Raw genomic sequence first — 14,979 nt, forward strand, 5'->3', positions numbered from 1 at the left:
GTTTGAAAGCAGCTTAGACTTTTTTTTAGCTGGTTTACAGTTTCTTTTCTTCTTTGGGGCTGTTCTTCTTTGGAACATGCATGTTATACAGTTTTCCAGAACAGATTGAGCAGAGGGAGAATGCTTGAGGGGGTGTGGTGGGAATGCTGTGGCCACACACATCCCTGTCATGTACCAAGTCACTGGAGAAGGGGACAGATGAAGCTTTGAAGACTGGCAGCTCCTCACAGGGCTTGGGGTCTTCTGTCATGACAATACCAGGCTCAGTGGGGACAATGGTACCGCCTCATCCCTGACTGCTTTCTGCCAGCAGTGTCTGCTGACTTGGAGGACAAAAGTCTTCACATTTTTCACTTGGTACTTCTGTCACACCAAGAGGCAGCTCCAGGGAGTCTAGAGGAGAAGCATCAGCAGACTGGTTAACTCCAGACTGCTTGTGACATCTTTGGAAGACCAAATATAAGACTGGTCAGAGGGTTATTTCTTATTTTTTGGGACAGAGCTTCAGTTACCAAGCAGGAACAGAGCTAAGCTGTTTCCGCTCAACTGCATGCTCTCCCTTGCTCCTAGCCGGTTAAATGCATGCTGCACTGAGCTCAAGTATATAACTGTGGGTAATGCAAGTAACTCCCATTTATTTTCTTATTGCTAGAGTTGAGGGAAGGAGTTTGAGAAGCTCCCAAGCTGATTGGCGAGTTTTTTACCCCAGAGCCACCTTGTCAGGGCTGGATGTTGCCTTACTCCTCTATGAGGTCACAGACAACTCTCCTAGCTGTCTGGGGATGCTGGCCCAGCCTCTGCGAGCTCACAGCCTCCTACCTCCTAAGCAGAGGGACAGCCTGTCAGCCTCCAACATGTTCAACATCTTCCAAAATCTCATGGGCATGAGGACACCTGCCACACCTGCTGTTGCAGGCAAGCCAACTTTGCTTTAAGCCCACCAGAAACAAGGATCCATCAAGAGGTGAATAGAAACTGTATATTTTGATGTTCCTCATTGTGTATCCTACTTCCCCTGACACTGCTTAAAATTTGCTTTCAAGAAAATGTGGAGAAACTGCCTGAAAATAGATTTGTTTTTATTTGACTGCTATTCTTGTACAGCAGTGATTGGCAATCTCGTAAAGATATGTACTGAGCTGGTGTTTTTTTCTTCCTGAATTAAAATATGCATTTACACATAGAAAGTTTCCAGGAACCAGGACCTCCTGCCTCTCCAACACTCAAATATTGTGGTTCTGCTGGTTGACAGTCTTTTGCCTCTAAACAAGTACCTCTAAACTGAGTGCCACTTGTGTCAAGAGACATGATATGTCACATCTTGGAGAAATGATGCCTCAGGTCACCATGTCAGCCACCACAATAGCTCAAGTGAGGCAGGGCAGGGCGTTTTGCCTCCTCTGAATTGCATCTCTTGACCCACATCACCCAGTCTGCAGCTTGTGCTGGACCCAGTTTGTTAGTCCCTATCACCCATCCGTGCTTCTGAACCCTGGGCTTTCTCCCTGATAGCTGGCAGAGCTTCTTGAGAGCCAGAAGCTGCATTGCAATCTAGTGGGTTTTGAACACAAAAGCAAAGAGGAGTCAGAAAAGATGATTAAAAGTGGGAACAGTAGGGAGGGAAAAACAAACAAACACAAAAAAACACAAACAAACCCCACCAAAACCCAGAATGGAAGGGTTAGGAACCCAGTGAAGACCTTCTCTGTTGTACTCTCACCCATCTCTTTACTTTCACAGGCACAATTTAGTTAATATAATCATCTAATATTGCTAATATTGAATATTGATAAACAAGTGTGGATTTGAGTATGCTTTTAGTATGGGGAAATCTAGTACTAAAAAGGGAACCTATGTACAATCTACTAGATTAGTCTATCATGGATATAAAAAAGAATTTATAAATTGCATCTATAATGAAGATTTTAATGTTTTTATCATTATTTAGTTTGATTTGTTTTTCAGACAGAACCAAAAGAAAAAAAAGTACAGGAAAGAGAAGCCTTAGAATATTCAGGTTAATTTTTATTAATTCTTAAATTACTCTCTTTTTTCCAAAGATCAAAGCAAATAAAGCAAACCACAGGAAATCAGAGAAAGAGACTGCAAATCATGGTTTTGCCTCCAGCTTTGTTTTTAAAATCTGAAAAATAAGGGTATTTGGTAGCATATTGTGAAATGCAGAATCTGAGCCTGCTTTTGGCAGTCCCACACTGGTGGATTTGGGTAAAGCACATGAAATTTAGTGCATTAAAGGGCTGTAATCCTACAGACACTTATACATGTGTATAATCCCATTTCATTCAACAGAGCATCAGCTGTGCACAAAATTATTTACCTGTAGGTTGACAGGAGTGGGGCATTACTGAGCATAAGAGGTTATTCACAGACAGGCAATCCTGGAACACCTCAGCTGGTTTCTCTCTGTTGTGGGGCAAGGTTGGTTGTTTTTGCCTGTAGGCCCATGCTTCTCTTACCTGCTAATCACCTGAGATTAGAGTTTAGTTAAAGAAGATCTCTGACTGGCTCCTTCTGCAGGGATGGGACAGGAAAAGCAGTTAAATATGCTTCAGATAGTCCTTGTAGACAGTTCAGTGAACAGAGAATTCAGCCTATCAGATTTAGCACTAATCCACACTAAGAGTTTAGCAACCACAGCTGTCCTGATGAGCCTTCCAGATGACGACATGAACTGACTTGTTTAAATTGTGTTCTCCATCATGTTGTCCTCTTTGGTATAGAAACACAGTAAGAGAAAAATCACACCTTCTCACCACTACTGCTCCAGCAGTGAATATTATTGACATTATTATGAATTGCAGTTCAAGGTTATCTACAACGCATTCCAGAAGAGAGCTGAATGAATTTTATGAAGTATTTGAAGCGTTGCCTCCAAGAAGAACCTATAAGCCAGTTTCCTATTAATAAATTTCAGTGCAAATTCCCTGATCTGTCACATCTCTTTCTCTGCTGCCACTAATAAGAAAAAAAAGCCATTGGTAGTTTATTTACCATAATGAATGAAAAAGGTTTCTGCAGGCATAGCTGCTGCAGTCGCTGTGACAGCAGGAGAGAGAACTCAGTGAACTTCAGTTCACTGAACCTGCTGTCTCACCAAAGAAGTCACTTCACGTATGACACGCTGGTACTTTTCTGAGGCTGCTTTAAACTCAGCCAGGTGCTTCTCATAGCTTCTCACAGCTGTCAGAAGCTGATTCCTCTCCACAGCTCCCAGGATTGCATGGAGGATCATTTCAATGCCAAGCCCAAGAATGGTGATGCTGATTCCCCCAAGAACAGATGCCCCAATCTGCACAAGGAGACTGACGAGCTTGCTCACAGTGAGAGTTATAAGACTGGAGCCAAGAAGTTTGATAGCTACCATCCCAGCTGTTGAAGTTGCTTCTCCAAGAATAATGGAAAAAACTTTATGGGCTATTGCAATTTTCTCCAGCTCGGGCTCTTTGATGTCATACAGTTTCTGGTACAACACAGGCTCTAGCTTTTCCTTCATGACACTATCAATCTTCTGTACCTGACGTTGAATCTCACTCATTGCTTGAATGATAATGTCACAGTTTTCCTTGACAGTGCTGTTCTCTCTCATCTGAATGTGGGTAATGGTACAGCCCAGGTGTTCATTCAGCACTCTAGCCAGCTCATTTGTTGCACAGAAATTTGTGGACATGCAGTCAAGCAATTCCTGGTGCAGATGGATCAATTCTTGCCTTCTCTTGGGGTTATCTGGGTAAAGGAGGTCACTCAGCGCCATTCTTCAGAAATAGGCTACTTCAAGAGAGAAAATAAATCTCTTAGTCTCTTCAACACCCATAACCCTAGCCCTTAAAGAGCAGTGAAATGCCCTTTATCTCTTCCTCGCTGGTTCTTTTTATACTCAGCAAGTCAAATCCCAAGGCATAGCTAGTAAATGTAGAAATCTTAATTATTGTTTTGGATCTTTAGCCAAATGATTGGAAAAGGACCTTATGAGATACTGGACATACTCAGAGCAACAAAAATAGCTAACAAATATGTAATCAGCAGACTGGTAAAATGAAGATGGGTCATTCTTTACCTTGGAAACTGATGATGGTAGAAACTGAACTAGTTCACTAAAAAATGGAGCAATCTCATCTAATCAGCAAAGTCAAAAATAAATTGTGGAAATAAAAGGCTTGTTCTAGGCACACTTTTGTATCAGCCTATTTTTTTCAGTTAGTGACATCTGATTTTTAAACAACTATGATGACTGGTGGAGTGGGCACATTCTGTATCACCATAAGGGTGTTTTATGATGATTTAGCTTATTTCTCCTCACATTCAAGATAAAACTATATAAGTTTTATATTTTTAAGTTTTAAGTTTTGTTACTATATAAGCACTCTGTGCTTGTACTAATAAACTCACACTTGGAAATTCATAGAGAATAGTAAAATTATCTATAATAAACCCATCCTAACCTATATCACCTTACACACATCTCCCACTGTTTCCTTCCCTGATATTTAGCCCCTGTTCCCTCATTGTTTATTCACCTCCTGAATGCTGTAATCAAACCCCCATTGTTTTTTCACTCGTGAACATCAAGCAGACAGCCCCATGATGTTCAGCATGCTGTGTAAGCACCATGAGGTGAACCTACTCCAGCAGGGTGCCTGTGATGGCAGATTGCCTTGGAGCAGCATGCACCAGCTTGCAGTGAAAGCTCTGCCTGCGCAGCCACACTCCCTCCATACCCAGGGGGTCCTGTGTGGCACTAATATCAGCAGGTATTCACCAAGCTCCTAGGACATGACTGAGCAGAATCTGACCCTGCCTTATCACTGTACAGACCAGAGCACAAAATTTAACTTCTTTGGTTCCTCCACCTCACATACTTGTGCCTAATCCTTATGGTCACCATTATTCTCTGAGCTGCTGCTGGTTTGTCAGCAGAAGGGCATATTTAATATATTTTCCTTCATTATCTGCATGTCAATATACAGAGTCCGAAGTGACTGAGGTACCAGTGATCATGGAGTTACTCCTCATCACTAAGCTTCTGTAACCAACCCTTTGCCACTTCCCTTTAACCCATCAGCAGCTGCAAAGTAAAAATGCTTTCTCATAGTTTTGACTTAAATGCATATGTCTTACTTTGCAACAAGGGAAAACTATGAATGAGTAAGAAGACTCGTTTCTCTGTTGGTACTTGGCATTCTCAGCCCTCATATTGCAAATCTGGGCCACTTTTATGCGCTATTTGCATTTTTCCAAGATAAAACTCTTCGTGCTCTTGGTGCCTACATAACACAGTTACAGCTACAAATAGTCATGTGGGGGGACTAGATAGATTTTGCTTCTTTAAAAGATACCTGTATGTCATTCTGGTCTTTTGTAGTTCTTTCATTATCTGCTGACGCTGACCCAGCTGCATTTTACTAAACACACCACCCTCCAAGATCACTGTAGAAAAACAGAATTATTTCAACAGTCCCCTAGCCAACTTTTAGTCTCAGTGTTGAACTACAAGCCAGTCAGAGATAATTTTTTTTCACAATATTTTTCACAGTACTGTACATTTCTTTCAGCCACTTACCTTGTGGCTCTGTCAAGATAACAAACTTTAACACATCTTTCTTTTCCTTCATACTGGAGGGAGCAAAGTACATATACAGTAAAGTTTTGTGATTTTCCAGGAAACATAAAGCCTATAAATGCAAGGTAGGGTTTCATATCAGTCTTGCCTCAGGGATGTTGCTGGCTTGCTCTCTGTCTCAAAGTGATATTTTATCCTTTCTACTCCAGTAATGTTTTGTTGCAAGGTCTTTCTTTTTCCTTATTTGTAGAAACTGAGAAAACAAAATGTTCTAAGAGGAATAGCACTTCAACAAACATTTTATGTACTAGACAGGTGTGGAGGAAATGTTTAGCATTTATTCTTTATGCATGATTATTTCAGTTTCCTACAAATACTCTAGATTTATGTCTCTTAATGTTAAAATTACCTTTTACTCTTCACACTGACACTTCTGCTAGTTTTTGCATTTGCTTTCTAGAGTTAGGCACATTTCTGTATTTCTAACTATTTCTCCAGCTCCAGGGTAATTTTCTCCAGAAGTTTTTATAATAAAACATTTAGACTGCCTACCTGATTTTGTCTGAGTGCTCCTGCAATCAGCTGAAATGTGTATGGGACAGTGACTTCATTCTCTTTCCCCTGTGTTCCTCTGGTGTTTTCCAGCACCATGTGATGAGTTAGGGATCCAGAGGTTGGGCTTCAGCTGGGTCCTGTTGCCTGCCTGTTTGTCATTGATTCTGTTGTGTGATGTTTACCCATATCCACCTCATTTTCATCCTCCTTTCCCCTTCCTTCCAATTTTAAGATTTCAGTTTATTTAACACATTTGCAATTGTTAGATCTTCCAAAAGCCTTCTGTTCCTCTTACAGCATGAATCCCCCCACCTATGACAAAGGTATCATCACAGGTACCTACAGCCATGGCTGAAAGGGGGTGGTATTACTTGCTGTTCTCAGGACAGCACTTTTCATTCATACAGCTATGGGATTAGGTTTTGTACTGGCATTTATAAATTTTGATTGTTTATAAGTATAAACACCAATGCTTGCAGTTATTCCTTGAAATAATGAATTATTGTCATTACTGGTTTTGTACACCTGCAAATTATGGAACAAAAGTTGAATAGTCCCACACAAATAGAAAAATAAATACCACAGACAGTGAAAACGGGCTTTGTCTGTCCCAGCAAGATATGCTTGTACTTCTCCCTTCATCCAAGCTAGACATCTTTCATGCTCTAATCCTTACAAAGATGGACCTGCTGTCCACTAGGCTCTGGTCATAAGTGCTACCTCCCCAGTCAAGAATGGTTGAGTTCTGAAATGAAAGTAAAAGATCAAGCCTAAAATGAGGACTCTGCAATTGCCAAATTTTCCCCTGAAAGCTGAGCTATTGTATTCTACCTAGAGCCACTGTCCTTGTTTTCAGAGCTGTAAGCATGAGAAGATGAGCTGAGAGAGAACACTAATGGTTTAAATGTTACATTTCTGCAATGATCAATTAGTTGTGACTCCTGTTACTAACTGAGAATGCCATGTAGTCCTGAAATATTTCTTCCAGTATTGGACAGAATTGAATTGATCAGGCTGGCAACTGCTTCTGTGTCATATTCTGTAGGCTGGAAACTGATTTCAGGTCTTCAGAGTTTTGGAACATGACAGAAAATAATTTAAACAATAAGCAAGCAGTTTTGTTCCTGCTTTACTGTGGGTCTTTAGGGAATATTAATAGCTATTGTTTCAGACCTATTAAGTTTGAGGGAATTACTTCATCTGTAATGCCTGTTACCCTTTGTTAGGTGTTGGAAATATGAGAAAAGCAAAACAGTGAGAAATCTGTAAAACACACATTTCCTTGACACAGGTTGCCCAGAGCAAGCACAGGACGGGATGGAGGTCCAGTGATTTGTGTTTGTCATGGCACCAAGGAGGAATGCGAAGCAGGGTATAGGCCGCACAGTCCCATTCTTTCACTCATTTCATGGACAGATTTATCTCCTGCTCTACTTCTTTCTCTCAAGGGATGGTTTTTGCAGGAGTCTGCCAGCCTTGTTTCTCATCTTCCCTTTTTTCTCACAAAACTCAGCTGCACACCTCGTATCAAGCCAACCTTGTTTTTCATCCTCCCTTTTTTCCAAAAAAACCCCAGCTGTATCCCTGGCAGCAAAGAAGGCACTGTGTCATTACTCAAAAGATAATGACTTGAGTACAGTCCCACCCCTCACACATACAAACTAAGATAAATGCTACCACAAGTTTTTTACCTAACTTGGAGGGACAATAATCCAACACCAAATCGGAGGGACAGATCGATGGGTTTGTGCTCTATCACACACACACACACACACACACACACCCCCCAAGAGATGCCTTTTGGTAAGATTTCCTCGGCTATGCTGAGTGTATACCTGAGAACTTAGTGTGTGTGACTGCAATCATTTTTCTTTTGTGTAGTGCTATATAGCCAACCTGCAGTTTATGCATTTATCATAGGCAATCTTAAGGAATCTGTAGATGTTGCATAACAATAAACCATACTATTCATGAATCTGACTGCTTCTCTTGAATGCAACCGGACCTACAGCATATGGGCTGTTCAGGCATCCAGGTCAGACCTATAGTTACGGCCCCAATTGGCATACCTATTATGAGATAAGCCCAGCCGTCCCTAGCCCCTCTAATCTCTGAGGACCAGCTAGAACGCAAGGGGATTTATCTCTTACCAAATTTATTCTCACCCTAAATGCAACATTCTTTTTTGCTGCAATTTGCCAGGTCCTCTCTTCTGATGCCAGGACAGTGGGAGAAGTGGTTTGGAGCCCCAGAGCCAGCTCTGGCTGAACAGCAGTGAAGGCTAAAGTCAATTTTGCCGTTTCACACAAGTTCATACCACTTTTACCAGAGGAAGAGAAAGGAGGAAGAGGTAGAGGGTTGAGCTGAGAACTGAGAGAAAAGTCTTTCAAAGTATGAAGTGGGATGGGAAGTTGCAACTGCTTGGACACATCTAACTGCACATCTAACTACATCAATAGCTGATGAAAAACGTCTGCTACAACCAGTCTGGCTTTCCAGGGCCCCGGCACAAGCAAAGGCAACATCTGGAGCAGTCCCTCAGTTACATGCTGTCCCAGGACTCTATCTGCTCTTGGCCTTAGGAGAACTCTTAGGTGCAAGCAGAAAGACTTAACTTCCTTACCAGTCAAAACAGTAGTGAGACAGGAGCCCAAGCAAGGAGAACGTTTTGTGTTTCCACCTAGCAAGGGATGCTTGTAATGTCTAGTCACTGTATGAACTGACAGATATGGGTCACTTCACAGGAAACTGTAGCCTGACAAAACATTGCATTACTCAGCCTTCCCTTGCTTTGTCTCTTGAGTGCAGATATCTGATGTGTTTGACTTTTCTGTGTCTATTCCCCCCTCCCCAGAATATGAGTTTAATTCTGTGTAGACCCACCAGTATATACAAACTGAAGGATTATATTTCTAAGGATGATGTAAAGTAGATTGCTTGCCAGGACTCCCATAAATTTATCAATAAACACCAAAAGGTAAGAGCAATTCACTTGCAGCACTTCCATTGCTTTTCATATTCCATGCTGAAGGTCAGAGTCATACTTCCTGCAGTCATAAGGGTAAAAATACTTGCAGCAGCTGTTTACACCATATTTTGCTGGCCTTCTTGGTAGGACCCTTTCCACGCCTGACAAAGACATTTTTCTATGTTTTCTTCTAACTGTAATGTCTTGGGGCAGGGTGAGTCAGATGGGTTGATAGTTTGTAATATTGATTTCAGATATGTAACATTCTCACTGAAAATATATTGGTTTATTCCCCTGTGTCTTCTGGATTTCCTCTGTTTGCTTTTCAGAGTCAGATCCCACTCCAGAAATGTGAGCCCACCCCAGTTTTAAGAATGAAGGCTGGTCAGGACCTACCAGGATCTGCATGACTTAGTGTACATCTATGTCTCTTCAACCAACACACTATTCCGACTCCCCAATGCACATGTTGGCACCAACCTGCCCATCATGTCAGTAAAAGAAAACTTCAGCATTAAAGAGAATCTGCAGCTCCTAGTCAGTGTTTTGAAACAGATGCAAGCCACCATGGAAACAAAAAACCAAAGATGTACAGCAAATCATCAGCCAGAGTTTTTATGCCAAGATTGCTGGTCCCATTACCTCCCTGCAGGAAAAGATTGCTGCAGTAAAGGAATTTTATGAGAATCACAAGGCGGGTGTAGAAAGCATCATGGGTATACTTGTTGCAGTGATGTTGAAATGTAACAACTTCCCTGACTCATTATGAGTCTTCTATTCATCAGTTAGTGAGTTCACCTGCCTTATCCCTCCAAGTATCAGAACTTCTCATGGACTGTGACGATATTGTGAAGATGCTGCAATAAAATGAGACATCAGCTACCACAGAAGGCAGCTTCTCCTTGAGTGTAACACCACAACAGCTCAAGCTTCATTCTCTATCCTCCTTCTCTTCACTTCTTGTTTTCCTACAGGCTATCCTTCAAGGTTACAAATCCATAAAGAGAGCCCTGAAAATAGCAGCTGACTACCTAGAGGAGGCTTTCAGGATGCTGAAGTCACCTTGTGAAGAATCCCAAGCCTTGGATTAAAGTGGTTGAAGCCTGCATCCTAGCAATAACAGATAAGCCAAAAAGAGTCATAAATGTGCTGATGCGAAATTCATCTTAATTCCTGTAATTCTCACATAAGAAAAAGTTTAAGCATGTTTGAACACACATACAAGAGGTATCTGCAGCAGCTGCTTCTAATGTTTTTATTCTTTTTCAAACTACGGACTTAGTATCTTTGAGCATTTAGGGATCAAAATCAAATTTTGATAACTCATTATTTGAAATCACTGGTAAACCAAAGGCAACAAGAAAGTAAATGAAATATAGATACAAAACAAGCTAATAGTAAAGTAGTTCTGTATTAAATCCATTTTTGCTGCCTGGGCAAGCCTGACTCAGGATTTCAGGGGCAGTAGTTCAGTTTCACAGAACATGTTACTAGATTTGAGCTGATTAGATGATGGCCTCTGCCATTATAGACACCTTGATCTGATACACAAGATGCTGACTCTCAAAATCCTCCATTTAATCTGCTAAAATCTGGACAACCAAATTCCTTAAGTGCCTACATTTCTAATGTTAATATTTGTCATGTGCCTAAGTTCTGCATTCCTTGCCTCAGGATTTCCAAGGGAATGACAGCACCAAGCTTATATGGAGATACTCTGAGAGTCAAGCAGTTCACACAGGTGCTTTTGGCTGTCCTTACTTTTGACTAACTAACTGATCTGCAGTTTGTGTTTTCCTTTTATATTCAGATCTCTTTTGCATAGCTAACTTGCTGCTTACTGATTTGGACAGATAGTATTGAATAGAGAACTCCAGCTTCCTGCCAAGTTCACCAGTGACTGAAAGCTGGGGTCATTTGTGAAATGTGTCAGTGAGTTTCAGTTCAATTATTTGATGACTACACTGCAAAGTTAAATCACTATGACTAGTCTCCTTGGGCCAGTGAGATAACCTCTCTGACCTTAGCCTTGGCCCAGGGCTAACATCAGTGGGGTGAGGGACCAGGGGCAACGAATCAAGAAAGGCATGTTGGAAAGGGGAATTTCAGGTAGAAGATGTCTCTCATCATTTCCACACTGTTATTTTTTGGAGATGGGAGAACTTCACAGATGTTCTGCCTTGGGTGTCTAAGGTTCCAGAAGTGCTAAATGAACACATAAAAGTGAGAGGAGTCTATAGCTAAATCATAAATTCCAATTCCAATTTGTGATGTTGATTCAATCTCCAGCATTAGACATTGCAGACCAGGGACATAGAAAGGCAGGTAAGTGAATTTCAGTCACATCCAACACCCATGAAGACAACAGTGGACTCCACAGATTCTCCTTCATTTCAGCATGAAATGACCAGCAGGACTATTATGAACAGAAGATGTGCCTGAGTTTTTCAGAAGAAATAGTAAAGTCAAACATAAAAGTTGAAGACAGGCCTGACAAGTCTCGTGATCCTCTGCTGCTACGTTCATGTCTCAAGGCATCTTTATGCTTCTTTCCCCTCTGTGAGAGATGCAGTCAGCTTGAGATGAGACCTATGGCTTTGATGCACGGGGTCATGCAGCAGGGAAAGACTGCTATGCAGCAGCCACAGACTTTGCTGTTCCCTGGGAACCTGCACTCAAAGGAGATATGCAATTCTGCACAGTAAGTCACTTGACTCTAGCACCATGCTGCCTTCTGCATCCCACAAACAGACTTTGTCATCAAAAATAAAGGTACTGAGACATCTGCAAAGAGTCCAAAGTCCATGTGTGTCTTTCTTGTATGCCTAAGGGAAAATCTACCTACAGTGAAGGTTGTCACTGCTCTACTCTTCAGAAAGGCCACAGGTAACTTCCCTCCTATCTGGATGAGTCCAAGGAATGTCTGTTTTGATGAACTAGGCTGAATGTTCCAGTCTTAGCTGGAGAGCTGCAGCTGAAAGCAAATGGAGAGTTGAACCAGATACTGATTTCCTATGAATTCTTCTTTCCTGCTATTCAGATGTTTACACATGGATGCGGCCAGAGAATCAGTCATTGCAGGCCAAGCACATGAAAACTCGAACTACGCTAGGAAGAACAGCAGAGGTGAAGGCAGTGGAACAGCTGTTCTTGCTTCTTGAAGCTGAAAGAAAGTCAAAAGAGCAGTCACTTAGACCTCTTAAGGCTGCCTGAATCTTCCTGCACTTGCTAACACAGCCTTTGACCAGAGGAGCTGTTTTCTCAAGTCTAACTACTACTTTGGCTTAGGTCCAGGCACAAACTCTTGTTCTTGAATGACTGTTTTGTGATCAAAGGTTGCATTGACACACTGTTGTCCAAAGAGAGAAAAACGAGAGTCTCTTATTGGTGGTGGACTCACAGAAGGACAGGGATATGGAACAGGCCCAGTGAGGTCTTCCAGCCCAGAGCTATCTCTACAGCCAGGAAACTCACAGTGTTCTTTGACAAAAGATATCTTTCTTCCCTTCTGTCACAGGAAAGAGAACACCACTAAAGCAACAACAGTTTTGTGTACACTTACCTGAGCTTGCCAGAATAGTAGGGGACCAAAGCCCAGAACAGTTCTGAGGACTGAAGTGTAGCAGCCTTGCAAGCCACCAGAAGAAATATCTGAATTCAAGCTGACTGCAAATCTCATCTGCCCTTGCAATAGGAGTGCGGGGGATTCAAATGCATGTGTCCTACGACATCCTTGCAATGACAGATGGGATAACTGGAGGCTGCAGCGAACCCTGAGACCTACTGTGTATTAGGACTATCTTTAGTGAGCTGTGGGCTACTCCCAGGCTTCATGACAAAAGGGTAAAAACTGGGTCATGTGTCTCTCTTTCATAGGTGAACACGGTGGGCAAGCTACAGATTTGGCCTTGAGTGTGGTCCTGGGTAGGTGCAGCTGGTGAGGGCTGCTTGAAGTACTTGAGACCAGACTGTCCTGCAACCCTCCTGCATGAAAGGCTATATACAATACCTTCCACGAGCTCACAGTGGTACTTGCTGTAGTTCCCCACAGAATGCAGTTGCAGCCGGTTCCCTTGCTGTGTCCGAAAGAAGATTTTGACAAGGAATGACTCGTAAGGGGGAATGAGGACTTCCTTCTCAGATGTATAGTAAGAAGAGCCTTGCACAGCTGCTCCCAGGCAAGTGGTCACTGTAAACAAAGTTTCATTCCCAAACTTCTGGGGTTCCTTCCAGAGGCGTGAGGTGGAGGTGAAACAGCCAAATTGCACCCTGCTGCCTACCATGGCCTCAATATATGTCTTTTACACCTCTGTGAACCCGGTAGCACTTACGTTTCCCCACGCTCTCCTTGCCTCTCTGCCTTTGCTTTATTATCTGGATAGCAGTTGTTAAGTAAAAATTAAAATATTTGAAACTGAAGTTGTGTCTGTAGTGCTCTGGAGACCTTCCTGCTGTAGATGTGGCCCAGTTCAGCTGAGAGTGCAGGGAAGAGTTCATGGTGTAAGCCATGAGGACTATGGCATGGCTCTCACGCATCTCCCTCAGGAGACCTACAGGGCTCTTTAACAAAGTCTCCTGAGCCTTTTTCCAGAGACTCAAATAGTCCTTGTTAGCAGCTATTTCCTTTTGGAAATAGTCTCCTTGCTCTAGTTCTTCCATCACCTTCTCTCTGCCTCCCAGATACTGCTCATCAAAGGACTGCAGAGCCATATCCATCAGAAGGTGAGACATAACCTACAACATAAAAGCAAATTAAGATTGGTATCAAAATTGTGAATTTTTTGTGTATCGCTGTGGATGCAAGACAAGTTTTTCCCTACCCAATTCTTGCCTCCTTGGCATTATTTGCAAAGCAAGCACAGTGGGTAGACATCTTTGACAAGACCTTTCTGAGCAACCTCAGGCTATTGTCCAGGTCCCACCTCAGACAAATGCCAGCCAGGATGCCAGAGTTCTTATTTGATGTGAATCAATGTCATTAAAAACTTCAGGAGAGTTGGTTCTTCAGAGGGTGAGGTATACAGCCTGCAGGACAGACCCATGGTCCATTTACTCCAATATTCTGCTCATCATTAATAAGTGGTTTTGAAGAGGTAAAGAATAAAGAAAACAATGTGCTAGAGGCAGTGCAGCCTGAACACTCTCAGAGGTGAATTTCTTCTTCCTGTCTTGTCATACCCCTCCAACATGTTTAGTCTGCAGATAATGATGCTCAGTAAACAAATGAATAAGGATTTACACAACTGGGTGCTATAACAGGAAAATAATCTCTAATATATTCTGCCTATGAAATGACACGTTAATTATCTGTTTCTAGAATTCTAATTAATAAAAACCTTGTGTAATAATATCTAAGAAATGGTGTGAGTTATAGTGTTGTTCTTTTTGATTTTTGATCTCCTAGTAGACTAGCCAAGTACTGTAGTCAGTTGACAATTAGTTGAATTCTACCAGTAGATATTCTCTTCATCTCAAATATTCATCCTAGACACACAATCAGATTGATACCATTCTTAGCCTCTGAAGTTATACTGGCCCATAAACTATACAGAGGTTCAGTTTATCTCTCCATGATACCATAATTTCTTTGAGGGAAAGCTAAAAGGCAGTCACAAGAAATAGAGCAATATTATATATTATCACTGTCCCCTAACACATTAATTTTGTCAGAGCCTCAGCTGAGACAGACTGGAAAAGGATAGGAACAATTCCATGAGATCTACTCACAAACACACCCTGGGAAACCATCTGGCTCCAAATGAGAGAAAATTTCCAATCAAGTAGTTAAAATTAATTAGGACAGGCAAGAGATGGAACAGAGCAACTGACACCAGAAGAATTAAAACTGAACCCAAAGCTCCTTAAATATGTTTCAAAC

At 41.8% G+C, this 14,979-nt stretch overlaps 2 protein-coding genes across 2 annotated transcripts in view; both read right to left on the reverse strand.

Annotated features, from left to right (window-relative positions):
- Positions 1 to 2,065: 2,065 nt before the first annotated feature.
- SMCO3 (single-pass membrane protein with coiled-coil domains 3) lies at positions 2,066 to 3,772 on the reverse strand. Its single transcript, XM_026868128.1, has one exon. It carries the CDS (start codon positions 3,770 to 3,772, stop codon positions 3,095 to 3,097), a length of 678 nt encoding a protein of 225 aa, XP_026723929.1. The 3' UTR covers positions 2,066 to 3,094.
- Positions 3,773 to 12,122: 8,350 nt separating this feature from the next.
- The window catches only part of ART4 (ADP-ribosyltransferase 4 (Dombrock blood group)), a 3,395-nt gene continuing 538 nt past the window's right edge, over positions 12,123 to 14,979 (reverse strand). The window contains 3 exon segments of the mRNA XM_026867931.1: positions 12,123 to 12,264; positions 13,111 to 13,397; positions 13,399 to 13,835. Coding sequence (XP_026723732.1) covers positions 12,170 to 12,264; positions 13,111 to 13,397; positions 13,399 to 13,835 — 819 coding nt within the window. The 3' untranslated portion in view covers positions 12,123 to 12,169.

The sequence above is a fragment of the Athene cunicularia genome, assembly GCF_003259725.1.
Source record: "Athene cunicularia isolate RWA chromosome 1 unlocalized genomic scaffold, athCun1 chr1_part2, whole genome shotgun sequence".
Taxonomy (NCBI): Eukaryota; Metazoa; Chordata; class Aves; order Strigiformes; family Strigidae; genus Athene; species Athene cunicularia.

What these genes read in the sequence shown, in the direction of transcription:
- SMCO3 (XM_026868128.1), bottom strand. Translation starts at nt 3,772, where the DNA reads ATGGCGCTGAGTGACCTCCTTTACCCAGATAACCCCAAGAGAAGGCAA.